General features: G+C 35.2%; 1 protein-coding gene across 1 annotated transcript in view; it reads left to right on the top strand.

The window, feature by feature from the left end:
* USP34 (ubiquitin specific peptidase 34) overlaps positions 1–27,289 on the top strand; it is a 180,753-nt gene that overhangs the window by 78,882 nt on the left and 74,582 nt on the right. The window contains 9 exon segments of the mRNA XM_068984030.1: positions 2,602–2,728; positions 2,825–2,972; positions 11,119–11,219; positions 11,428–11,637; positions 16,768–16,893; positions 18,350–18,472; positions 18,593–18,676; positions 19,188–19,274; positions 24,731–24,931. Of these exon segments, the coding sequence (XP_068840131.1) occupies positions 2,602–2,728; positions 2,825–2,972; positions 11,119–11,219; positions 11,428–11,637; positions 16,768–16,893; positions 18,350–18,472; positions 18,593–18,676; positions 19,188–19,274; positions 24,731–24,931 (1,207 nt within the window).

Consider the following 27,289-nt stretch of genomic DNA (forward strand, 5'->3'; position numbering starts at 1 on the left):
AATACCGCAGAGCTTTAAATATCTTAAGACTCTGAGAAGATGTGCATGAATAAAAATCTCTAGACAGAATTCCATCTCTAAGAAAGTATTACTATGATTGAAATGGCTGAACACCACTACCAAAAAAGTTTTCACTAAAACTCTGACCAGGAACATCAGATAATCTCTCATAGTTGAATCAAGTTGAGTCATTTGTTTCATTTGCTGTTTTTTTTTCTTCCTGGACTAGGAGACAGTATTTTAATTTTGAATTTCCATTTACCATGGAAACATGATCAAAAAATTCTGTGTTAATGAATATCTATATAATTAATTTAGACATACCCTGTGTAATACAGAAATAAAGCAAATTAACATTTATGAATATATCGACTGAATTAAAAGGTGAGTAGATAGTTTTAATTAAGAAATTCTGTTTGTTAAAAATCATGAGTAAATGTAAAAGTACAAAGAACTGTTGAAAAAAATTGTTAAAACTTATTTCAACTTCCAAGCTCAGTTTGATAATGAAAACCTATACCATTTATATATATGACCTCTGTTTAAAATGTCAGAAAATACTTAATAAAGATTTTCTACACATTCCTTATAAATAACATGGCTCTGTGATTTAAAACATTTAGACTTTGCAAAATTCCTTATTTTGATTACGATTGTAAATTGTAGAAATTCTACTTAAATAATTCCTTGTGTTTTTAAAGAATGTGTAAGGGAAGTCTTGAATCTTTTTCAACAGAAACTTCACACTGCCTCATAATTTTTATCACTTTAAAAGCTAAAAATAAAAAAGCAAATGTGGTATGTCTTATTCAAATTAATAAAAAGTTAATACATACTCATTATAAAATTCAGATATTACATTAAGATAATACTAAAGAAAATCAGAGTCTATAATCTACCCTTTCCTATCGGATATTTATTGTTAATGATAACAGTACATCGTCTTCTAAAATTTTCTATGTGCTGCAGGGTCTACAAACAGCAAACCAAAACAGTCCTGTTGGTTCAAGCCCTTAGTCCTCATACAGCGTTAACTCATGTTTTTAAAATAGGTGTTTATTTAAGTCTTTTAAAACAAGTTTTTCCTAGGATTCTAGTGTTGCATTTTATCAGTTTAGTGAATTTTTAGTTCAAAAGTTCCTTCTCAGGTGTACAAACTTTTTCAAACTGAAGAAAATTGATTATTATAACATCCTTAATAGAAACCTTTGTATTTGTTTATGTTTTCCTCTAAAAGTTAATCTTGGTGCTAAATAATTTATATAAATACTTTTTGGGTGGCAAGTAAATAATCTAGGAAACAATTGAATATTCAAAAACTGAGAGCTAGTGTTAAAAAATTATATAGGAATTTTCAAGCAAATTCTTGTGTAGTATCATACAGTTTCAGGTGCTTAATGTGCTTAGTGCTACTCCTAATTAAAAATTGCCTAACATTTATAAAATGAAAACATAAAGTAAATATTGTGTTTATTCCTTATATTAAAAGAGTAAATAAAAATGTCTTTTTAAAAGATTACTGTTTCTAATTTAAAATTGCCTAAACATTTATAAAATGAAAATATGAAGTAATTATTGCACTTACATATTGCTTATTATTAAAGGAGTAAATAAAAATGTCTTTTTCAAAGGATATTCTTTTTTAAAAGAGATAAGGTTATAATCTTAACAGTGGTTCTCAACTAGAAATGATTTTGTTTCTCTGAGAACCTTAGGTAATTCCTGGAGACATTTTTGATTATCACAGCTTACGGGAGAAGAGAAGGCAATGTTGTTGGTATATATATAGTAGATAGACTGCCAGACATCGGTAGTGCACCAGATTATCCCCTCATTACTTAAGAATTATCAGGTTCCAAAAGATTAATTACTAATTTGCTCATAGAAGGTGAACATTGGATCACATCTTGGAAATCAAGTACATTTATTTGCTTACTTGTTCTTTTATTCCAGAATTGCTGATTAGTTTAGACATTGATATTTTATTTTCTTAAATAAATTGAGGTACCCTGGATCCTGTCTTCAACTGAAAATCAGTTAGAAAATTAATATTTAGTGTCATGCTTAATTGCCTGTCTCCTTTGACATATTAATCTTTATCATTCATTTTACGATTTTAGCAGTCATGGAATCGGCGCTCAAAAGTTGTTAGGCTGGTTAACATGTATTTACTGCAATATAGTTCTCTCTTTGAAAAATCTTTCCTAATACCTTTTTTCTTGCTTTGAAACTAGGATTGACAGCTTGCCATTTCACTTACTGGATTAAGTTGTTCCTTTAAATTCCTCCTGCCTCTGCTACTCCTCAGTCCTCCCTTCATCTTGTTAAAAACAAACAAAAACACCCCATAATATTCTTAATGGGCCCTTTTTTTTTTTTTTGGTAATTTTTCTTGGAAAGTAATTTTTAAGGCACTCTTAACTATATTTACACATTTGAGTTTGATTCAATATCATGAATCCAAACTTAAATTTAATGTTGTAAATTGTAATGTATTGGACCCTTTTGTGGGCTCTTTTATTTTGTAAAATAGCAAAAACTTCTGTAACATTAAAATAGTTTAAAATGATGTCCTTCCTGTATGTGGTTTTTGTGTTTTAGGTTTGCATATCATCTCAGACAGTGGCAAATTGAAGGCACGGGTATTAGTAGTCATTTGAAAGCACTGAGTGACAAACAGTCCCTGCCGCTGAGGGTTGTATGCCAGCCAGCTGGACTTCCTGACAAGGTAGTTACATAGTTTTAGTTTCCAAATTAATAACATTTCCCAGTTCAAATATATGTTCTTTTTGTATTTTTAAATTGGTTGCATCTCATATTTCAGATGACTATTGAAATGTATCCTAGTGACCAGGTAGCAGATCTTAGGGCTGAAGTAACTCATTGGTATGAAAATTTACAGAAAGAACAAATAAATCAACAAGCTCAGCTTCAGGAGTTTGGTCAAAGCAGCCGAAAAGGAGAGTTTCCTGGTAAGTCCAAATTTTTCTATTTTCTAGGTTCTATCATATATTGACTTCAAACCTTTACTTCTTTAAATAAAGACTATGAGCCATGTTCTTGACTCCTACCCTCCCACCCTTGGTATGGTGCCATCGATTCTTCAGCAAGAGTTAATAGTTCTCTTTTTCTTTTTTTTTTTTAAAGATGTTATTTGCAAACATTTGTACTCATTTTTCTCCAAAAAAAAAAAAAAAATCTGCTTTTGTAGGTTATTTGATAAACAGTGTGGAAATTAATAAGTTTGTGTCCATATACTACCTAGAACCCAACTTTAAAAGTGAAAGTGTTAGTCACTTCAAGTCGTGTCTGACTCTTTGCAACTCCATGGACTGTAGCCCGCCAGGCTCCTCTGTCCTTGGGACTTTCTAGGCAAGAGTACTGGAGTCGGTTGCTTCTCTAAGTACCCAGTTTTACTCAGTAGTTTTTGGGGTGTTTTTTTTTTTTGTGCTATTTTGATATATTTTTTGAAGTGTATGAAAACAATACATCATTGAGTTCCCACCTATGCATCTCCCCTTCCCTCAAAAAAAGTATCATATTAAGGAATTTTCGTGTGGGCCTGAAAGGTATATTTGATTACTCCCTTTTAGTGTCTTTACATAGCACATAAAATAGGGGCTATTCAGAGGAGCAACCAGAAAAGCTGTTACATTTTACTTACAGGTTAAAGGTCTGAATGAAAATAGGCCAAGTACATATTTTAAAATGCCTACCTGGTAATGTCACTTTGATTGATAACATTAGCGGAAGAAAATCTTGAAGTTTTAAAAGCTTCTTTTTAAGACTTTTAACCTCCCTGTGTGCAGAGTGATAATTGTTACGTCTCTTTTAGTAAGGAGCCAGCAGTTTTACTACATTGTGCTTAAGATGAAATCATATGTATATTTTAAATATATCAGATGTTAAACGGTTTTTAAATAATTAGTGAGTATTCTTGATAGAAGAATAGATGTTGAAAAGTCTCCCTTCTGATCCTGTCTCTAAATCTCCCATTTCCCTTCTCCTGAGGCAGATTTTCTTAGATATTTTTCAAGAGATAACAAGATATTTTTTGACCCTTGAGTTATATGGGGTTTAGGGACACCAACCCTCTGCACAATCAAAAATCCATGTATAACTTATGATTGGCTCTTCATACCCGATGTTCTTTCATATCCATAGTTCTGCATCTGTGGATTCCATCAGCTGGGAATCAGGTAGTACTCTAGTATTTACTGTTGAAAAAAGCGTGCATATAAATGGATTTGTACAGTTCAAACCTATGGTGTTCAGGAGTCAGCTATGTACTTAAAACACAAGTATAGTAGCCTTCAGTTTATACTCTTCTATCCCTTGTTCATTGTGCTTATTATCTTAGAGAACATTCCATATAGTTAAATACAGAAAGTTACCTCGTTCTTTTTAAGATCTATATATTGCCTGTAGTATGGTGGTACCATGATTTATTTTCAGTTCAGTTCAGTCACTCAGTCGTGTCCGACTCTTTGCAACCCCATGAATCGCAGCACTCCAGGCCTCCCTGTCCATCATCAACTCCCGGAGTTCACTCAGACTTGCGTCCATTGAGTCAGTGATGCCATCCAGCCATCTCATCCTCTGTTGTCCCCTTCTTCTCCTGCCCCCAATCCCTCCCAGCATCAAAGACTTTTCCAATGAGTCAGCTCTTCACATGAGGTGGCCAAAGTACTGGAGTTTCAGCTTAAAATGATTTATTTTACTTATTCTCTATTAAGGGATATTTAAATAGTTTCCCTTCTTTTGATTTTATAGTGTTATACAGAGTATTCTTAATACATACATTATCTGACAGGAGTTGGCTAAATACCTAGTTATGAAATTTTCAGATCAAAAAGTATATTTTCGTTACATTGCGATGTATATAAAGAAAATATGAAATGAGTAATAATAAAATGAACCACCAATGCACCTACCACCGAAAATAAGGACTAGAACATTATTAGAAGCTAGTTGTGTGTCCCTCCCTGATGTCATCATTTCCTCTTCCCCTTAACACTATCTTGACTTTTTTTTTTAATATTCTTTATAGTTTTACCTCCAGTGTATCTATTCTTAAAGGATGTATTTAGTTCTGTGAAACATAAGCACAGAGAAACTTGATGGATTAAGGAAAAGGGAGTATGGGCTTGTTAGGCAAAGGGTCACAGAAAATGCAAGCTAAAGAAGGTATACTTTCATCTCTTTAGTAAGAAATGAAAGTGTTAGTTGCTCAGCGCTGTCTGACTCTTTGCAACCTCGTGGAGTGTAGACTGCCAGGCTCCTCTGTCCATGGAATTCTCCAGGCAAGAAAACTGGAGTGGGTAGCCATTCCCTTCTCTAGGGGATCTTTCCAATCCAGGGGTTGAATCCAGATCTCCTGCATTGCAGGCAGATTCTTTACTGTCTGGAGCCACCAGGGAATCCCAAAAGATGTATTATAAAGCCTCATCGAAGGTTACCAGTGGGAAAGTTCTCAAGTTTAGGTCTTGGCACAAGGAAGACATATCTTAGTGCTATGATGTTGACAAGATGCTGAAATGCTCAACAGAACAGTATTTTCTTTTTCTGATCTTTTTATTCGAAATGAAATTTCGTCTCTGTGATGATAGGACTTGAAGGTGAGAGTAGAAACTTGACAGTCCGAGTAGAGATAAAGATCCTCGGCCCCGTTCACTTTTGCATTCCTTCCTTAGACAGAGAAGGTATTGTGAAAATAGCAGAGATTTGCTCTTTTGGCCCTCAGGAATATGTTTTTCTAGTCACACTGATCCTATCGGTTGTTTTCCACATCTAACTCACAGTAGTTGTCTCTCCATTATCATCCTCCTTGTAATTCTTTGTCTTTCTCATGTGTTGACTATTCTGTTTTCAATATCCCATACCTTCCTTATTGGTTCACTTTTTTTATTTGACTGGAATATAGTGCAAACTATCCAGTAACTTCTTGAGAGATTATTTGAATGATTGAAAATATATTTCTGATACTTTAAATGGTAATTTGGCTGAGTATAGAATTCTAGGTCAGAAATAATTTTGTTTCAGAATTTTAGGCATATTAATGCACTTTGTGGTTCTGTTGCTGTTTCAAATTGTGAAGCCATTTTGATTTCTGGTAGTTTTTACACATCCTGTTAATATTTTTTCCCCTTTTCCAGGGCTTACTGAACCTTCTTGTGCCTATTTTACAATACTGTGCCTGAGTATGGATCTATTTTCAGCAGCTGTAATGGGTACTTTATGTTCAGAGGTCCTTTTTAGTTTGGCAACTTGTATCCTTTAGTTTGGGGAAATTTTCTGGAGTTACTGATTCTCCATGTCCTATTTTATCATTTCTTTCTAGAAATTCTTTACATGTTTCATCTCTTGGACTATCTCTAATTTATTTATCTTTTCTTTCCTATGTTTCATTTCTTTGAGTCTTAGCTTTCTGAGATATGTTCTCAACTTTATTTTGAAGTTTTTTTGAGTTTTTCATTTTTGCAGTGATGCTTTTAATATCTGACATCTCTCTCTCTCTTTTTTTTTGTTCTCAGCATACTCCTGATATCTTAACATATTTTTTTGAGAGTATTGATGTGTTTTCCCTTAATTATTGGATCTTTAAAAATCCAGAGTGACGGTGTGTGGGTTTTAATCAGAATGCTTAGCTAATTACCAGTTATTTTCTGTTAACCTTATCTCATCTTTTACCTTATATATATATACACACACACACACAGACACACACACACATATATATACTGCTCTGGCATTCTTCATTCCTTTTGTTTAGATTGAGAAATTTCCATTTATCTTTTTTCTTCTTTCTAATAAATTTCGCTTGAAAATGTTTATATTGCAGATCTAGTAATTTTCTCAAGCTTTTATTGTTTGAATAAAAAGTTTGTTTTGCCTTCATTTTTGAAAGAAATTTTCACTGGATATAGATTTCTAGGTAAAGAAATGCTTTCTTTTCAGAACTTTGTAAAAATTTTCCAGTTATCATTTGGCTTGCAGAATTTCTGACTGAAAGTCTGTCAGTTTTCTTATCTTTTATATATAATATGTCTTTCTAACTGTGCTTGGTTTTAAATGTTTCTTTAACATTGAGTTTCAGCAGTGTGATTATTAATGTGCCTTGTTATGTTTATGCAGTTTGGATTTAGTTCAGCTTCTTAGGCCTGTGTATTTGTAACATTTATCAAATTTGAAAAAGGTTAGCAATTATATGTTTTTTAAGAAAAATTACCCCCCTTAGTCTCACCATAATTTCTGGACCAAGTGACTTCACTTTCACTTTTCACTTTCATGCATTGGAGAAGGAAATGGCAACCCACTCCAGTGTTCTTGCCTGGAGAATCCCAGGGACGGGGCACCCTGGTGGGCTGCCATTTATGGGGTTGCACAGAGTTGGACACGACTGAAGCGACTTAGCAGCAGCAGATGAAGTTTAGCAGTGTTAGTGCCTCATAGATCACTGAGGTGCTGTTTTTCCTTTCCCTTTTCTCTTTCTTTTTGTTCTCTTTCTACCCCTTCCTTCACACTCTCCTTTTCCTTCTTTGTCAGGTGTTGATCTTGTTCCTCTGCCAAATCAGTGTAAATAAGATTATAGATTATAATTTTGTGTCTGCTTTAGGATTTATCTTTTTCAGGTCTTGAAGTTTACTGTAAGTTCATTTGATTGCCAACTTGCAAACCTGTATTATCTATTCCCTTTTTTCTCTGTCAGATAGTTGTAGAATTGTAACAATTTACTTCATTGCAGTTCCAGAGGCTTAAAAAGTAGATGAGTGTTGTATAACATAGCATCATAACCTAAGAATTTTTAAAATTTGTTTCCTTTTCTTGTTCCTTGTTTTTTGTTTCTAATTTGCTGCATTAAGATATTGAATTTTTAAAAGTTAGCAACTTTTTTCAGAACTGTTAAGGAATAAGCAGTTCTTAGGTTAAAAATCCTCTCAAAAGTAGTAGAAGATAGAAAGCTGCTCAGTTAACTCTAAAAACCAATTTACCAATTATAATTAAAGGGTGTACACAATGTATAAGCCTAACTCATATCAAATAGAAACCTGAATCCTAAATAAAGTACTAGCCATCTTAGGTGTATTTTGGAGTGAAGTCATGCATGCTTAGGGAATTTAGAAGGAACCAGGAAGCAAATCAACTCTGTATTATCTTAGCAATCTGACACAACTAAGGATATTTTATCAACTGTTGTAAAAAGATCAAGTTATAGATTGTATTAGATTATCTCAATAACATAGAAATTTAATAAAAATCTACCAAAGTATTAAAGGTTTAGTATAGAATTTCTGTTCTGTGTAGTAGCTCATGTTTTTCTTAAGCATTTACTTTCTGCTAAATAACTGATTTAGATAAAATAGTATCAGAAGAAGGAACTCAGTGATGATTTGCAGGTCATATGATGATGAATAGGAAGCTAAAGATGTCAAGTACTTTGAAATGATTTTTTAAACATTATTTAGGATACTTTTTTTTTTTTTGGTCACGTGGCTTGTGAAATCTCCCCAAACAGGAATTGAACCCAGGGCCACAGGAGTGAAAGCACTGGATCCTAGCCACTAGACTGCTAGGAAAGTCCTTAGTTAGGATACTCTTCATTACTGTGTTTTTGTAATATATGAGAGTAAAACTTTCTGAGATATATGAATGAACACCTGAATAAGTGATTATACCTAGCATTTCTGTGTACAAAATATTGTAGAGATGCCAAGTTAATTTCTTTCTTAATATATTTTACCTAAATCTGAATGAAGTTTTACTTTAACTTGGATGAAACTACTCTGAATAATAAACTGTGTGAAGAAACAAAACAGTATCTATTATAAGCTCTGAGAGATTTAAAGGATAATAGATGAATTTTAATATTAGCTAATCTACATTTAAAAACTACAACATTATGATCTCTTGAAGAGTTGTGAAGTAAATCACAATAGGTAACAAAGAAATATTCTTCGGGCAGAAAGAAAAACTCTGTTTCTTTCTAATAATCAGGGTGAATTCAATGTCTCTTTTTACACATACATGCGTGTGCACATACCCAATAACTATAGGAATATTTAGAAGATACAGGATTGAATATTCATCAAACCACTGGGAGGACCAGGGTTTCTAGGTTTAGAAATGGCAAGAAGGCCCAAGGGTAAGAATCACAGATTTAGCTACACAATAATTAACAATTGTGGTGCAGTTATACTTTAAGAAAAATAATTGAAATGACTTACTAGAGGAACCCATTTTCCTTACCAGAGATATTTTCTGGTAGAATTTCCTGGAGTGGAAGGAAAATGTATTTTAAAATGTTGAATGTCATTATGGAAAGCAGTAGTCCTGGTTCATTCATTACTGAAAGCAGTTATTTTTGTGCCTATCCAATGGAATTTGCCTACATGAAGTTAATAAAATTTAACAATACTTAAGTTTATTCATGAGCTATTTCATCATTTTACTTAATTTTCTTTCTCTTTCAAGCATTTTGTTTAAATTGTTTTTCATGGATTAAACAGTAATTTGAATGCCTCCTGTTCTTATGTTGGGAATACATATGTGCCTTGTGGAACTGTCTTTTTTTTTTTTTTTAATGAGAGACAACTTAAATATCATATCAGATATTAATAAGTGCTATAAAAGATGATAAAGCGGAGTAAGGGGTTAAAAGTGAGATGCAGCTCTTTAGATTTAGGATGAAGGCCTTTTAGAGCTCACATTTTGTGAACAACTTAAACTGTGGAAATGATCCATATGAATTTCTGGGGTGGGGCAGACCTTGAGACGGGAACATACTGGTGCAAGAAAGAACATGCCTGGGTAACTAAAGCATATTTTGGTATGGATGATGGTGGAAAATGAAGATGTAGGCAGCAAAGAGGACTTATGCATTCTAGAAATGTCTCAATCTATTGAGGTCATTGAATTTACTGTAATGTAGAATGTTGTAGCTCATCTTTTTCATTTCACGGCAGAACTTTATATGTGTCCTATATTCTGTTTTATTTAGTTTTGATGGGTAATAATTGGGAAGAGAGAACTGGATCATTTTAAATACATGCTGATCCAGTTCAGTTCAGTTCAGTCGCTTAGTCCTGTCTGACTCTTTGCGACCCCATGAATTGCAGCACGCCAGGCCTCCCTGTCCATCACCAACTCCCGGAGTTCACTCAGACTCATGTCCATTGAGTCTGTGATGCCATCCAGCCATCTCATCCTCTGTCGTCCCCTTCTCCTCCTGCCGCCAATCCCTCCCAGCATCAGAGTCTTTTCCAGTGAGTCAACTCTTCACATGAGGTGGCCAAAGTACCGGAGTTTCAGCTTTAGCATCATTCCTTCCAAAGAAATCCCAGGGCTGATCTCTTTCAGAATGGACTGGTTGGATCTCCTTGCAGTCCAAGGGACTCTCAAGAGTCTTCTCCAACACCACACTTCAAAAGCATCAATTCTTTGGTGCTCAGCCTTCTTCATAGTCCAACTTTCACATCCATACATGACCACAGGAAAAACCATAGCCTTGACTATACATACACACCTTAGTCGGCAAAGTAATGTCTCTGCTTTTGAATGTACTGTCTAGGTTGGTCATAACTTTCCTTCCAAGGAGTAAGCGTCTTTTAATTTCACCATCTGCAGTGATTTTGGAGCCCCAAAAAAGAAAGTCTGCCACTGTTTCCACTGTTTCCCCATCTATTTCCCATGAAGTGATGGGACCGGATGCCATGATCTTCATTTTCTGAATGTTGAGCTTTAGGCCAACTTTTTCATTCTCCTCTTTCTTGTGAACTAAAGCATTAATGAATCTGAGTCTCATGTATTACTGAGGGGAAATGCTGTAGGTTCTCAGAAAGCTCTAGTGGTTTTTTAATTGTAAATTTTTTATATTATTAAGCAAGCAGAAATTGATCTAATTAGACTGGGGCTAAAGGAGGATTTTCTTAGAATTTCTAAGGCTAACCTCGGAAAATAGCAAATTATGCAGGAAGCATACTTAGCACCGTTTCCACTTTGCTCAAGAATTATATTTAAGCTTAATGTCCAGTGGTATTAATTGCTATAATCATGTATTCATGTTGCCAGATAAATTAACTTTTACAAAAAGTTGACTTTCATTTTCTGCTGTTTTTTAAGGAGGCCTTATGGGACCTGTCAGGATGATTTCTTCTGGACATGAATTAACAACAGATTATGATGAAAAAGCACTTCATGAGCTTGGTTTTAAGGATATGCAGGTAAACATAAATGTGGTTTGAGTTTTAATCATTTTTTGACTTACAGTCAGTAGTTGTTTAGTTGAGGTATAGTTCAAAATCAGTCTTAAGTGCTTTTGTTAAAATTTTAAGGGAAGTTATTTTCTACCTCACAGATTTATTAAATCAAAAACTTATTATGTCTGACTATATGTTGTTTTTTTCCCCTCTGTTGCTCCTGTTTTTGTAGATGGTATTCGTATCTTTGGGTGCACCAAGGAGAGAACGGAAAGGGGAAGGTGTTCAACTGCCAGCATCTTGCCTACCACCTCCTCAAAAGGACAACATTCCAATGCTTTTGCTCTTACAAGAACCTCATTTAACTACTCTTTTTGATTTATTAGAGATGCTCGCATCATTTAAACCACCCTCAGGAAAAATGGCAGTCGAAGATAGTGAGGTGACTATATCATTTAATTTTCACAAAATCTTGTTTTGTCTTTGTTGAGTGGAAAATAATTTTCTCAGTAATCTCTTAAATATCAGTAAAACCAAAGAATCCATTTTTTAATTCATTAAGTATTTAAGTGCCTAATATCCCAGGCATGTTGTTTTAAGTACTGTTAAACAGGGATTAAAATAGACACAGTTTCAGCCTTCATTGAGTCCAGTGGGAAAGACGGATAATTCAATGGCACCCCACTCCAGTACTCTTGCCTGGAAAATCCCATGGATGAAGGAGCCTGGTAGGCTGCAGTCCATGGGGTCGCCAAGAGACGGACACGACTGAGTGACTTCACTTTCACTTTTCACTTTCATGCATTGGAGAAGGAAATGGCAACCCTCTCTGGTGTTCTTGCCTGGGGAATCCCAGGGACGGGGGAGCCTGGTGGGCTGCTGTCTATGCGGTCACACAGTGTCCGACACGACTGACGTGACTTAGCAGTAGCAACAGTTTCAAGTAAACTAACAGGTAAACAGTTTTAGGTAGACATAGTTGCCATGACTTGACATTAGAGATTGGTGGTAGACAAAACCCGTGAAATTAAAAGATGTTTGCTCCTTGGAAGCAAAGCTATGACAAACCTAGTTAGCACATTAAAAAGCAGAGACATCACTTTGCCAACAAAGGTACATATAGTCGAAGTTACGGTTTTTCCAGTAGTTATGTTATGGATGTGAGAGTTGGACCATAAAGAAGGCTGAGCACAGAAGACTTGATGCTTTCAAACTGTGGAGAAGAGTCTTGAGAGTCCCTTGGACAGCAGAGAGATCAAACCAGTCAATCCTAAAGGAAATAAACCCTGAATATTCATTGGAAGAACTGATGTTAAAGCTCTGGTACTTTGGCCACCTGATGTGAAGAGCCGACTGATTGGAAAAGACCCTGATGTTGGGAAAGATTGAGGGCAGGAGGAGAAGTGGGCAGCCGAGGGTGAGGTGGTTGGATGACATCACTGTCTCGATGGACACGAGTTTTGGCAGACTCTGGAAGATTGTGAGGACAGGGAAGCCTGGTGTGCTGCATCCCATGGGGTCGCAAAAAGTCTGACACGACTGAGCAACTGAAGAACAACAACATTTATATATTATTAATGTTTGGTCAAGGAAGGTATCTCTGAGGGAGACCATATAAACCTCAGCTTTCAAGATGAAAAGGAGGCTACTAAATGAAGAGAATGAAGAATAATTTGGGTAGAGTAGACTGATTCCTGAAGCCCTTGATAATAAGGAGTTAGGCAGGTCTGGGAATTGTTTGGGAGCCAGTAAGTAGAGTGAGGAGGCAGTGGGAGAGTGAAATGAGGGAAAAATGAAATGAAAAGTTAAACAGCCAAGCTGGTCATGGCAAGCTGTTTCCAGTTCACTCAAAATGGGCAGCATTGGAATGGCGTTTTGTTTTGTTTTGTTTTCAAATTTTATTAATTTATGTATCTATATTTATTTCTTTAGAGTCTTTGTTGGTGAGCATGGGCTTTCTCTAGTTGCAGCAAACAACTGGGCTGGTCCCTAGTTACAGTGCATGGGCTTCTCATTTCAGTGACTTCTTTTTTTGTGCAGCTTGGGCTTAGGGCCCTTGGGCTTCAGTAGTTTTGATACACAAGCTTATTCGCCCTGAGGCATGTGGAATCTTCCCGGACCAGGGATGGTACCCATATCCCTTGCATTGGCAGGAGGATTGTTAATCACTGGCCCACCAGGGAAGTCCACCATTGAAGTATTTTAAGCAGAGGGAAAGACATATATCTTAATTTTTTTTTTTTTTTAAAGGTAATAGGTTTGTTTGACAGGGATAGAAAAAACAATAAGGAACCTCATGTACTAGCATGGAAGTAGTACATGGAGGAAGAATTGACTTTATTTGGTTAGAAACCAACACAATACTGTAAAGCAGTTATCCTTCAATAAAAAATAAATAATTTAAAAAATTGACTTTAAATACCATCTTTTCAGTACTAACTCAAACTCACTTCTCCGGACCAAACTTCTCTTGAATTCCAAACTTAAACATTCAGTTGCTTACTTAACACTTTCACTTGAGGTCCCACAGGCATCCATTCTCCTTCATTGAAATGGAATCCACCCAGTTCCTCAAGTCAGAAACCTGGACTCCATCTCTTCTTTTCTTCTTCCTGAATGCGAGTCTATCCCTCCTCCTGATCCCGTCTACCACACCTGATGTTTTGACCTGTTGTCCTCTTAATTTATATTCACTGCCACCATTCTGTTTCAGGGGACCATCTTTCTTGGAAGAATCATCATTTTGAGATTGGCAGACTGGTGCCTTTATGACTTTTCTATGTTAGGCTAACAGAGTTCTTTGCTAAGAATGTTAAGTGGCTTCTTTCTATATTTCCAGGATGTATTTGCTCATGAATTACCAAATTAAATCATCTGTTCCCCATAACCTGGTTTCTTTTGTGGTGGCACACTCTTAAATTCCCAAGAAATCCCCTTTTTATTCAACCAGAATAATCTTGATAATAATAGATGTCCATAAACCTACATTTCCTCACCTTTAAGTTTTATGCGATACTTAATAACCTTTTACTTCATGTCAGTATTGTATGGCTAGTTTAAAAATAAAAGATAATTATAAGAACTTCCTGATTTTTTGAGGAGGCTGCTAGTAATCTATGAAGTGTGTTATGGGAGCATAAGGAGGAAACAAAAATTTGAAAAACTGGGAGTGTGATTATGATGTAATTCAAATATAAGGACAGAAAGACAGATTGTAACCCATACTACAAAAGACCTTAAGAGGTTTTTATTTGTATTAAAATGAATTGTTATTATCATGAAAGATTTTTAAAGCAACAAAAAGTCACAGAGTTCACTTGTTAGTTTGCAGGATTATTTCAAGAGAAAACAAAGACCAGAGGTAGGCATACCAGTTAGTAGCCCATCGTAATTCACCATTTGAGGCCTAAACCAGAGAGAAAACATTCATTTTGGACAGATAAATTATTGAACATCATGACCAGTATGCAGTTGATGGTGTGGAGTTTCTTTGTTGTACTAGATTGGTTCAGTCTTGCAGATAATTACCAAAAACATAATGGATCTTTACTATGTATGGTGTTGTATGGCCTTCTAGTCACAATGTTAGATCATAGTCATGTACACTTGGAAGATTTTTATGTTCCCCTCTAGATCATCTGCTGCAGAGTTCTCCCCTTCCTTCTCTTTTTCAAACTGGGTATTTACAAAGGAATGAATTCTATTTTCCTGAAGAACTGTCAGTGCCTTCTCTTCAACTAAACTAACAGTATTAACGTGGGTTGCTTCTCTTTTTTCATTCAGTTCATTCGCTCAGTTGTATCCAACTCTGCAGCCCCATGAATCGCAGCACGCTAGGCCTCCCTGTCCATCACCAACTCCCGGAGTTCACTCAGACTCATGTCCATCGAGTCTGTGATGCCATCCATCCATCTCATCCTCTGTCGTCCCCTTCTCCTCCTGCCCCCAATCCCTCCCAGCATCAGAGTCTTTTCCAGTGTGTCAGCTCTTCGCATGAGGTGGCCAGAGTACCGGAGTTTCAGCTTTAGCATCATTCCTTCCAGAGAAATCCCAGGACTGGTCTTCTTTAGAATGGACTGGTTGGATATCTTTGCAGTCCAAGGGACTCTCAAGAGTCTTCTCCAACACCACAGTTCAAAAGCATCAGTTCTTCGGCGCTCAGCCTTCTTCACAGTCCAACTCTCGCATCCATACATGACTACTGGGAAAACCATAGCTTTGACTAGACGGACCTTTGTTGGCAAAGTAATGTCTCTGCTTTTCATTATGCTATCTAGGTTGGTCATAACTTTTCTTCCAAGGAGTAAAGCGTCTTTTAACTTCATGGCTGCAGTCACCATCTGCAGTGATTTTGGAGCCCCCAAAAATAAAGCCTGACACTGTTTCCACTGTTTCCCCATCTATTTCCCATGAAGTGATGGGACTGGATGCCATGATCTTCGTTTTCTGGATGTTGAGCTTTAAGCCAACTTTTTCACTCTCCTCTTTCACTTTCATCAAGAGGCTTTTTAGTTCCTCTTCACTTTCTGCCATAAAGGTGGTGTCATCTGCATATCTGAGGTTATTGATATTTCTCCCAGCAATCTTGATTCCAGCTTGTGCTTCTTCCAGCCCAGCGTTTCTCATGATATACCCTGTGTAAAGCAAAGTTTATCTTGAAATTCCATCTCTAAAATTCTCTTACCTTCAAAGTACATTAGCTTTATACCATTATACAGAAAGAACTGAATTTTTATTTTTTGTAGATGTGTAAGGATATTCTGTTGGCATCTGTTAGCCTGGGTGAATACCTCAAAATCATTATGTGACAGCAGCTAATAGTAAAATAATGAGTACGAACTCACACTCTGGAAAATTCCAAAACTCTAAATTTTAGCTTTCATTGCTTGTTTACCTCTTAGGGTTGTTCTTTAATTAAGAAACAAAGCAAAACACAAAAACCCCAAAACTTGCCGGTTTCTTACATTGTTGTTTTTGTTCAGTCACTAAGTCATGTCCGACTCTTTTTTTCTTAATACTTTTTGTAATATTGTTTAGCATACTGTTATCTCGTACTTTAGACAATTCAAATTTTACAAGTGATAATGGAAAAAAGTAGGTTCTTTAAAAGTGTTTGCTTTTCTTTTATCTCTGCTTGTCTGAGATTGAAATATAAGATATGGATTAGGAGCATAAGAGAAACAGGTGTACTCTTTCCCCAAATGGAAGGTCAAGGATTTAATTAATCAACTTTTTGTCATTCTTGGAATAGTGGCCTGCAAAGAGGAGATAGGTGATAGTCTGATTGAAATTTATTTGGATGATTTCATAAAACATTTTCACTTCTGTTTGAAAAGTTTTTCTGAGGAAAGTGGCCAGAGTTGCAGGTCACTTTTTCCTAGAAAAGTGTTAAGTAACAAGTTGAAAAACCACTGCTTTGACATAACTAACTTTACTGTATAACAAATGGTTTATTCTCACTTTAAAGTGAAATTTTAATATATTATCAAACTTGATAGTGATTTGATGCAGATTGAAATTAAGTTTAATTAAAAAACTGATCTGTTTTAATAAGCAGTTATTATTTTCGTAGAGCTTAAGATGTGAAGAACTTCACCTTCATGCAGAAAACCTTTCTAGGCGTGTATGGGAACTACTGATGCTTCTTCCTACATGTCCTAACATGTTGATGGCATTCCAGAATATCTCAGATGAACAGGTAAGTTCACAAAATATTTTTACTTCCCTGGAGGATGATACCAGTTTACATTTCTACTGGTAGTATATGAGATTGGTTGTTAACCTGTAACCTCAGTAAAATTTTGCCCATTTAATAGGTTAAAAAGTGCCACTTCATTTTAAAGTTCATATATTTAATTATTAGTGAGCTTGAGTAATATGGGCTAAATATAAGGTAAGGATGGTCTATAAAATTATCTCTGTAAACAGTAAATTTGCTTTTATATTAGTGTTTTTTCATATTAGTGTATGTTCTGAATATTGCTTTGTTTTTGACAACAAAAAGTAACATTTAGAGAAAATACTATGGTTTAATGATACTTGCATCAGTGCTTATTTTGGCTGCTTATACACGGCAACTGGTAGAAATAGAGAAAAAGGGAGGCAAAGAAATTTAATATACATTAATATTTCCAGAGGCATGACCTCACATGTATTAAGTATTAACATATCTTTGTAAAGATGTCTGTTAAAATTAAAGACACCTGTTAAACAATAGGTGTTCTGTTGGTACTCGCACTTAGTAACCCCTTATTATAGAACTTTTAAAAATAATCTTTAATTTTACCAGACATCTTTACAAAGATATATTAATACTTAATACATGTGAGGTCATGCCTCTGGAAATATTAATATGTATTAAATTTTTCAGGGCTTCCCTGGTAGCTCAGACAGTAAAGCATCTGCCTACAGTGTGGGAGACCTGGGTTCGATCCCTGTGTTGGGAAGATCCCCTGGAGAAGGAAATGGCAACCCACTCCAGTACTCTTGCCTGGAAAATTCCATGGACTGAGGAGCCTGGTGGGCAATAGTCCTTGGGGTCGCAAAGAGTTAGGCACGACTGAGCAACTTCACTTAAGGTGATTTTTCAAGACTCTGTATTTTGAATGCCTTAAAAGTGAAGAAATTGGGCCTAGAAAATGGGAGTTGATGACTCATTGTAGCTCTGTGAATAACATTGTCCAGCATGCATATTAAGTGTGAATAGCACTTACAAATTGAGAGTAGAAAAGAATAATACTTTAAAGTTTGTGTATTTGTATATGACTTTTTAAATGAGTAGGTGTCACATAAATATTAAATACACACTGCACTGCTGTATCCTTGAAAGTAGACACATTCAGTTAGGCTGTATGTTTTTTATTCAGAAGATGATAAAGTACCTCAACTGTTTTGGAGGATAACAGATATATTTTTTTCCTATGCTGCTATTGTGTATTAATTTTAGCAAAATTTAAGGAATAATTGGTATTTTAAGCATATGATTAGTTCCAATGATATAGTTGCCCTTTGTATATGTAACATTTGAGTTTTTATATATAGTGTCAGTTTCTTTAGTCTTCACCACCCGCCCCTGCCCCTGGGTGCTGCGGAGGAGGTGTGGTTCTCTTAGTAAGTTGGTCGAGAAACCTGTATTTTTCTTTTTTTAATTTAAGAGTAATGATGGACTTAATTGGAAAGAACTGCTGAAAATTAAAAGTGCTCACAAGCTGTTATATGCCCTGGAAATTATTGAAGCACTGGGAAAACCTAACCGAAGAATAAGGAGAGAGTCAACGGTGATTGCATTTCCATTATTATCATCAAATATTTGTTTTCTCTCTGGAGCAAAATTCCAGAGTACATTATCTTTTAATCCTCCTGCCACCCTTCCTTATTTATTTTTGCTATTCCCACAGGGAAGTTATAGTGATCTTTATCCAGATTCAGATGATTCAAGTGAGGATCAAGTGGAAAACAGTAAAAATTCCTGGAGTTGCAAGGTTTGATTATACATGTTTTGCAGTGTCTTGGTAAAAATAATTGATCTCGTGTACCAAAAGTAGGTACCATAATTACCATTTTAAAGTAATGTACCATTTAAATAAAGCATGATTTTTAAATTATATATTACTTTAATCACATTAGTAAACTGAGCTTATTTAAGGCTTTGGTGCTTCTGTTTTTAGCACTTTTTTTTTTCCTTCATTAGAATACTGTGTTAGGACATCCCAGTGCCTGAAATTAAATGGTTAATGGAATACAAAGTATGTATATAGATTTTTGTAAGAATCTTTTCAAAAAATTCTTGAAAATTAGCTAGCTGTTGTTACTTTATTGTATACAAGTTATATTGGTTATTTAAGCCAAAGAATAATTTCCTAAGTGAAAAATATGTGGTATTTTACTTACACACACAGACTTACACACACATCCAGTCACTGAATCAAAAAACAGATTTTACTGCATTATGTAGCTGCTTTCCTCTTACCATACTCTCGCAATTGCTTACAGTTTGTTGCCGCTGGAGGACTTCAACAGTTGTTAGAAATTTTTAATTCTGGAATTCTAGAGCCGAAAGAGCAGGAATCCTGGACTGTGGTAAGTGAAAATTCACCCTTTCAACCAGTTACAGTAGCTGATTGCCACTTCTATAAGCCAAATCCATGAACCACTTGCAAGTGTTACTTTTGCTGCAAACTTTATTGTAGTAAAGGAGTGTGAAGTACAGTAGAAATAAATTTAAGGAAAAATAAGGAATCTGGTGAGCTAATTATGCAGTAAGAGTTCTCAGTGTCAACTCTGTACAAATTTTAAGTGCTAATATTAATGGTGCTGAACTATAACTCATGAATAGCTTTTCATTAGCTTGATGTTATATATTAATGTTTATATAGTCTTAAAATTTGGGATGATTTTTAAGAAAAACTTGTTTTGTCTTTAGTTTTTTGAAAATATTCTTTGTTTTGGTTTGACCATTTTTTCCTTATAAGCAGCACTACTCAAAAATGTATTTCCAGACCATTTGTGACTGCTCTGCAATGAAATAGGTACAGAATTTGAGAGAAAGCCTTTAGAAATTTTTATAGCAATTGGACATTGACACAATTTTTTAAATAGTATTTTACAAAATTATTGATCTTTAACAAAATGGAAGTTTTAGGAAATAGTACTTATTGCTGTTAACTTGAAGAAGCACTGTCCTATAATATTAGGAAAATAAAATTGCTTACTTGTGGAATATTTTAAAATTCATAATGATGGACAAAACTGCGTAATCTAGTTTTGTCTGAAATGGAAGGTATGCTCGTTTCCTGACCTCCAGCAAAGCAGAATAGCATTATCAAACATTGCATTCAAAAATTAATTTCTTAATACTTGTATTTTAGAATTATTTTAGAGTCAAGGAGTCAGATGTTCTCAATTTACTATCGAGTGCTGCTGCATCCAGTATGTTAAAAAATAGATACTTTTTGAGACATGTATTGCTGTTAAGGTTTTGTTAATCTTACCATTTTTTTCAATACTACTTTGCCACTTTTATTTTACATATTTTGCTAGATATTTTCCTTCTTAGAATAAATACCTCTGCAATAGTAGTTGTTTTTTGACTTTTAAAACTCAGATATCTTTTGCTGTGTTTTATTGTTGTGTTTTTGTTTTCTCACTACTCTTTCAGAATTATAAGATGCCTTTTAGTTCTTAGGCAAAGTGAGATAATTTAAAAATTTTAGAGTAGCTATGTGTTGTTCATAGGATTTTTGCTTAAAAATGTCTGTGTTTGCTTTGAATAAAGTTTACAGGTAATCATGTGCTAAAGATTTTCTCTGTTTTGCTTTAAAATTATGGATACTTTTATGAAGTATTAAGAAAAATTTACTACCATATGGCACACATTGTAGCTTGGCAACACTTGAGATGGCTAGATTGATTAAGACATAGATTGCTTTCAGATTGATGGAGATCCACTATTCATAATGTATCTCTCAATATATTAAAAGACACTGTGAATAATCTTACGATTCACAAACTAAATTTTCGTGAAGTCCAAGTTTTTTGTTTTTTCTTTTGTTACTTGAGTTTTTGGTATACTCTCCAAGACATCATTGCTAAATACAATGTCATGACCCTTTGGTTCTGTGTTTTCTTTCAAGATTTTTATTGTGTTTTAGGTCTTACATTTAGATCCTTGATTCATTTTGAGTTAATTGTTGTATATGGTGTTAGATAAAGGTTCAGCTTCATTCTTTTGCATGTGGAGATGCAAGTTTTCCACCACCTTTCCGTGAAGACTCCTTTTGCCACAGTGAATGTTCATGGCATCCTTATCAAAAATCATTTAACCATATAGATGAGGGTTTGTTTTTGGGCTCTCAGTTCCATTCCTTTTTTTAAAGCTATCTTTATGCCAGTACTTCACTTGGTGTCCGTTACTGTAACTTTGTAGTAAGTTTTTAAATCAGAAAGTGTCAGTCCTCCAGGTTTGTCCTTTTCTTTCAAGATTGCCTGTTTGGAGTCCCTTGAGATTCCTTGTGAATTTTAGAATGAATTTTTCTGTTTCTTCAAAAAACGTCATTAGGATTTTGTTAGGGATTGCATTGATTCTGTAGGTCACTTTGGATGGTTCAGTTCAGTCTCTCAGTCGTGTGCGACTCTTTGTGGTGACCCCATGAATTGCAGCACGCCAGGCCTCCCTGTCCATCACCAACTCCCGGAGTTCACACAAACCCATGTCCATCGAGTCGGTGATGCCATCCAGCCATCTCATCCTCTGTCGTCCCCTTCTCCTCCTGCCCCCAAACCCTCCCAATATCAGAGTCTTTTCCAGTGAGTCAACTCTTCGCATGAGGTAGCCAGAGTATTGGAGTTTCAGCCTCAGCATCAGTGCTTCCAATGAACACCCAGGACTGATCTCCTTTAGGATGGACTGGTTGGATCTCCTTGCAGTCCAAGGGACTCTCAAGAGTCTTCTCCAACACCACAGTTCAAAAGCATCAATTCTTCGGCGCTCAGCTTTCTTCACAGTCCAACTCTCACATCCATACATGACCACTGGAAAAACCATAGCCTTGACTTGACAGACCTTTGTTGCCAAAGTAATGTCTCTGCTTTTGAATATGCTATCTAGGTTGGTCATAACTTTCCTTCCAAGGAGTAAGTGTCCTTTAATTTTATGGCTGCAGTCACCATCTGCAGTGATTTTGGATGGTATTGATATTTTAATACTAAGTCTTCCAGTCCATAAATGCAGGATATGTTTCCATTTATTTGTCTTTAATTTCTTTGAGCAACTTTTTTTAGCTTTCATTATAGAACTCTTTCAGCTCCTTGGTTAAGTTCCTTCCTAGATATTTTATTCTTCCTAATGTTTCTGTTATTGCCTTTTCATATTGTTCATTGTTCATGTACAACTGAATTCTGTATTTTGACTTTGTATCCTTCTACTTTGCTGAGATCATTTATTAGTTTTAACACAAACAGATGAATTTATTTCTTTCTTTCCAATTTTGATGCCTTTTATTTTTCTTGTGTATTGCTCAGGCCAAAACTTAACACTGTGGTGTTGAATAGAAGTGATGAAAGCAATTGTCCTTGAATTCCTCCTGATCTTAGAAGAAAAACTTTCAGTCTTTCACCATTGAGTATGGTTTTCACTGAGTTTGTCAATATAACTTTTATTTATTATGTTGCACTAGTTTCCTTCTGCTCCTATTTCATTGAGTATTTTTATCGTAAAAGGGTGTTGAATTTTGTCAAATGCTTTTTAAAGCAGTAATCAAGATAATGTAGTCTTTTCCTTCAGTTTGTTAATATGGAGTATTTACACTGATCAGTGCTCTTATGTCAAACTATCCTTGCATTCTAAGAATAAGTCCCACTTGGCCATCCTTTTACTATATTGCTGAATTCTGTTTACTAATATTTTGTTGAAGACTTTCGCATGAATATTCATAAAGAATATTAGCCTATAATTTTCTTATAGTGTCTTTTGTCTGGCTTTGATATCAGAGTTAATGCTTGCTTCATCAAATGAGTTACGGAGTTCCCTCTTCAGTTTTTGGGAAAGTTTGAGGATTATTGGCAATAGTTCTTCTTTATGTTTGTTAGAGTTTACTAGTGAAGCTGTCAGGTCCAGGACTTTTCTTATTTGGGAGATTATTGATAACTGAATCAATCTCCTCACTAGTTATAAGTCTATTCAGATTTTCTTTTTGATTGAGTTTTTGTAAGTTTTGTGTTTCTAGGAATTTGTTAATTTTGTATAGTGTATTGAGTTTGGGGACATAACAGTTGTTTGTAGTACTCTATTAAAATCTTTTTTATTTCTGTAGAATTAGTTGAAATGTTCCCACTTCTATTTCTGATTTTAGTAATTTGGTTCTTGTTTCTTAGTCCTCCTAGCTAAACGTTTGTGAATTTTGTTCTTTTCTAAGAACTAGCTTTGATTTTCAGTGATTTTTTTTCTTTAGGTCTTTCTGTTCCCTATTTTATTTATCTCTGTTTTGATTTTTATTATTTCCTTTCTGCAACTACTAACCTTGGTTGTAGTTCTTCTTTTTCTAGTTTGTTAACCTCTAAAGTTCGATTTAGTTGACTCATTGGAAAAGACTGATGCTGGGAGGGATTGGGGGCAGGAGGAGAAGGGGACGACAGAGGATGAGATGGCTGGATGGCATCACTGACTCGATGGACATGAGTCTGAGTGAACTCCGGGAGTTGGTGATGGACAGGGAGGCCTGGCGTGCTGTGATTCACGGGGTCGCAAAGAGTTGGACACGACTGAGCGACTGAACTGAACTGAACTGAAAGTTCGATTAATGAGATCCTTCTTTTTTTTTTAATGTAAACATAGTTATAAATTTCCCCATTAACATTTCATTTGGACCATGTTTTTTATCTTCGTTTGTAAAGTGTCTCTAAATATCTTGGGGATTTTTGTTTTGCTTTCTTTGGAGTTTTGTGTTTTTTTTTTTTCTCTTAGTAAAGAGCTGTAAGACCTTTTTCCTTAATGAATTTGGACAAGTTTTTTTGGTCAGGTGTATGTGTTAAGAATATTTGCGTTCAATCGGTGTTTTGTCTTTTCTTTATATTTACAGTGTCTTTTAAGCAGAGAAGTTTTCAGTTTTAATCCTAGCTAAGAAACCTTTTTTCTAAGGTCACAAAGGTATTCTCCTATGTGTTCTTCTGTAAATTTTATCGTGACCTTTTACATTTAGATCTGTGGTATATTTTGAGTTAACTTTTGTATATGTAGAATGAGGTTGAAGTTTTATTTTTCCATATGGCTATCCACTTTTTCTAGCACCGTTTGTGTGAAGACTTTTTTTTTCCTCACTGCAATTTTGTGATGCTTTTCTTGAAAAATCAGTTACATAGTATTGCTGTGTTTCCTGGTATATTGGTATAGTTGTAACACTTAGTAGCGGTATTAGGAAAAGACGAGAACAAGGACCATTAAAGAGAAAGCTCTCTCACATAGATGATGTTCTTATTTATTTGAAGGAATTGTTTTATTTAAAAATTTTTAATGTGGAGCTTTAAATCAATTAGAAATTTTACTTTCCATACTAAGTAGTATTTTATTGATGAGATACTTATTTTATTTTACATGTACATTTGTAAAATGCAAATTTTCAATTGAAAAGTTATCAAATTATTGAGTATAGTTTTCACTCCCAAATATTAGAGTATATGCCACTTAATGTGGAGAGACAGCTTCTAATATTTTTGCCCTTAATGCTAATTTTGTAGGTAAAGTATTTTAATAGTTTTAATATTTGAATTCATTCCAAGCAGTGTTTTTTTATGATTATTTCATGATAGAAATACAAGTATCATTTTCATTTAATCGAATACACATTTTAGTTATCTAGTGTCTATTTTTGTAAGATTGGGTTGTTATTAACTGCAATACATGAACAGGAAAAATTTCATTACCTCATGGATTAAGTACTAGCTATAATTATTTTCATTTTCTAGTCTTTAATTTCAGTTTGTATAGTGGCCATGCGAAATTAATGAAAATTAGGTAAATAACATTTTCTTCTTATCCACAGTGGCAGCTAGACTGTCTTGCTTGCTTGCTGAAGTTAATATGCCAGTTTGCAGTAGATCCATCCGATTTGGATTTAGCTTATCATGATGTCTTTGCCTGGTCTGGTATAGCAGAAAGCCATAGGAAAAGAACGTGGCCTGGCAAGTCAAGAAAGGCTGCTGGTGATCATGCTAAGGGTCTTCATATACCAAGATTAACAGAGGTAAAGTAGAAACGTTACCATTAAACTGTAGTAATACACTCGTCTTTTAAGAGAATTTGTTTATTTTTGTTTTTACAAAGTGAACAACACTGATATCTATGAAATGCTATCCTAGATCACCACAGTATGACCTCACAGCAGAAGTTATGCCTTCATTTTAAAGCAAGCAGTAGCAATTACGAAGGAGTAAAACTTTTCAGTTCATCATCCAAACTGCAGCTTGAATTTTATGCCATTCTATATGTTATCTAACTGTAGGGTTGAGTTCATTAGTTGGTCTCAGTAATTTTTGTGCTGAATGGAGGATCCATTCAGAAAAGCAAACTACACTAGGTATTCCAACAGAGTAGATTTAAAATCGAGAAGTAATTTTATTCTTATGTTTCGGAGTTGTTTAGTTACTAAGTTGTGTCCGATTTTTTTGTGACTCCATGGCAGCCCACTCCAGTGTTCTTGCCTGGAGAATACCGGGGACGGGGGAGCCTGGTGGGCTGCTGTCTATGGGGTCGCACAGAGTCAGACACGACTGAAGTGACCTAGCTTAGCTTAGCTATGGACTATAGCCCCCATCTAGGATTTTACCCAGACAAGAATACTCGAGTGGGTTTCCATTTACCTCTCCAGGGGATCTTCCCGACTTAGGAATTGAACCCATGACTTCTGCATTGGCGGGCAGATTCTTTTCCACTGAGCCACCAGAGAATCCCATGTTTTGAAGGGCTATAAATTAAAAGGGAATGTTAAGGTAATGCAGGCAATTTCACATATTTTTGAGGAATATATGTAAAAGATTATAGCTACCAGAAGTGAGAAGCTTATAGATGGGATCTTGGTGAACTGGAGTTTAGGCCTCTGAGGAACTCATTCTGTTACTGATTCTGAAATCAGTTTCCTCATCTGGTTAAAATATTTCTGGAACAGTGTTAACAGAACAAACAATTCCCTGGTGGTTCAATGGTTAGAGCTTCATGCTTTCACCACCTGGGGGCCCAGGTTTGATCCTTGGTCAGGAACTAAGATCCCACAAGCTGCATGGCACAACCAAAAAAAAAACAAACCCCAGAACAAACAAAAGAAAAAGGACGTAAGGTATCTCTCAAGTATCCCAGATTGACAAACTTAAAAGAAAGCTAGCTGGCAGAGGAGAAATTTACCAGCCATTATAATGGCAGAGCAAGTTCACAGTATGGTGGGTTTGGAGCTGAACAAAAGTGGCACGATAACCAGCACAGCCAGCAATAAAATTAAGTCTTTTTGACTGTGGATTCTGCTGTTCATACAATCAGTATTTGCCCTTCCACTGTTTCTGTCAGTGAACTGAACTGGGGAAGGCTGAAGATAAGTTTTTACTCAGTCTGTTCCTTATTTTGTAATCATTTGAGGACAGCAGCTTACCTCATACCTGTTCAAGAAACTTCAGAGCAATGAGTTGTTACTGATAGAAAAATAAAATACATATACTCATATATGGGGTTTTTAAATAACTGGCTTAAAAAAATTTGTTCAAGTACATAATTACTAAAAATATCTAGAATGTACAAGTGAGGAAATTCCCTAACGGCTCAGTGATTAGGACTCTGCACTTCCACTGCTGAGGACTCAGGTTCCGTCCCTGGTCAGGGAGTTAAGATCCTGCAAGCTGTGATGTGGCGAAAAAGAATATACAAATGAACCTTCCCCAGAGTCACAGGTCATTACCATGGGTTCTCTTTTTATGTGCATGTGTTTTTCAATGCATATGCCAATGTTATAATTCTAGTTTAGAAAAAGCATATATTTTTTCATTTGTTTATCATAATAATTAGAGCATAGTATGTAAATTAAATTATTTGAGGGGAAATTTTTGTTACTCTTTTTCTTGAGACGTCATCTAATAGTAAAAAAGAAACACTAATTGTTTTACTAATTTACTGTCATACAATATTTCATTTATTCTCCTTCAGTAGCCTTTTGAAAGTTTCAGATTCCAAATTTAACCTTCAAATTCCAGCCTAAGCATAGCTTGTCTTTTTTTTTTTTTAACTTTTTATTTTGTATTGGGATAAAGCCAGTCAATATTGTGATAAGAGTCAGGCGAACCAGAAAGGGACTCAACAATACACATACATGTATCCATTAGCCTCCAAACTTAAATGTAGTGTTTCTTAAAGCTCTCCTTATTTTGTCAGGGAAAGCTTTAGTTGCTGCTCTCTTCTGTTGATCATTTGGCACATTGCGTATACTTGTGTTTCAGTGCTTTTTTTAAAAAAAAAATACTGTATTTTTGTCTGCTCTGGGTCTTTGTTGCTGCAAGGGCTTTTCTCTAGTTGTAGCAAGCAGGAGCTACTCTAGTTGCAGTGTGCAGGCTTGTCATTGCCG

The sequence above is a fragment of the Capricornis sumatraensis genome, chromosome 1, assembly GCF_032405125.1.
Source record: "Capricornis sumatraensis isolate serow.1 chromosome 1, serow.2, whole genome shotgun sequence".
Taxonomy (NCBI): domain Eukaryota; kingdom Metazoa; phylum Chordata; class Mammalia; order Artiodactyla; family Bovidae; genus Capricornis; species Capricornis sumatraensis.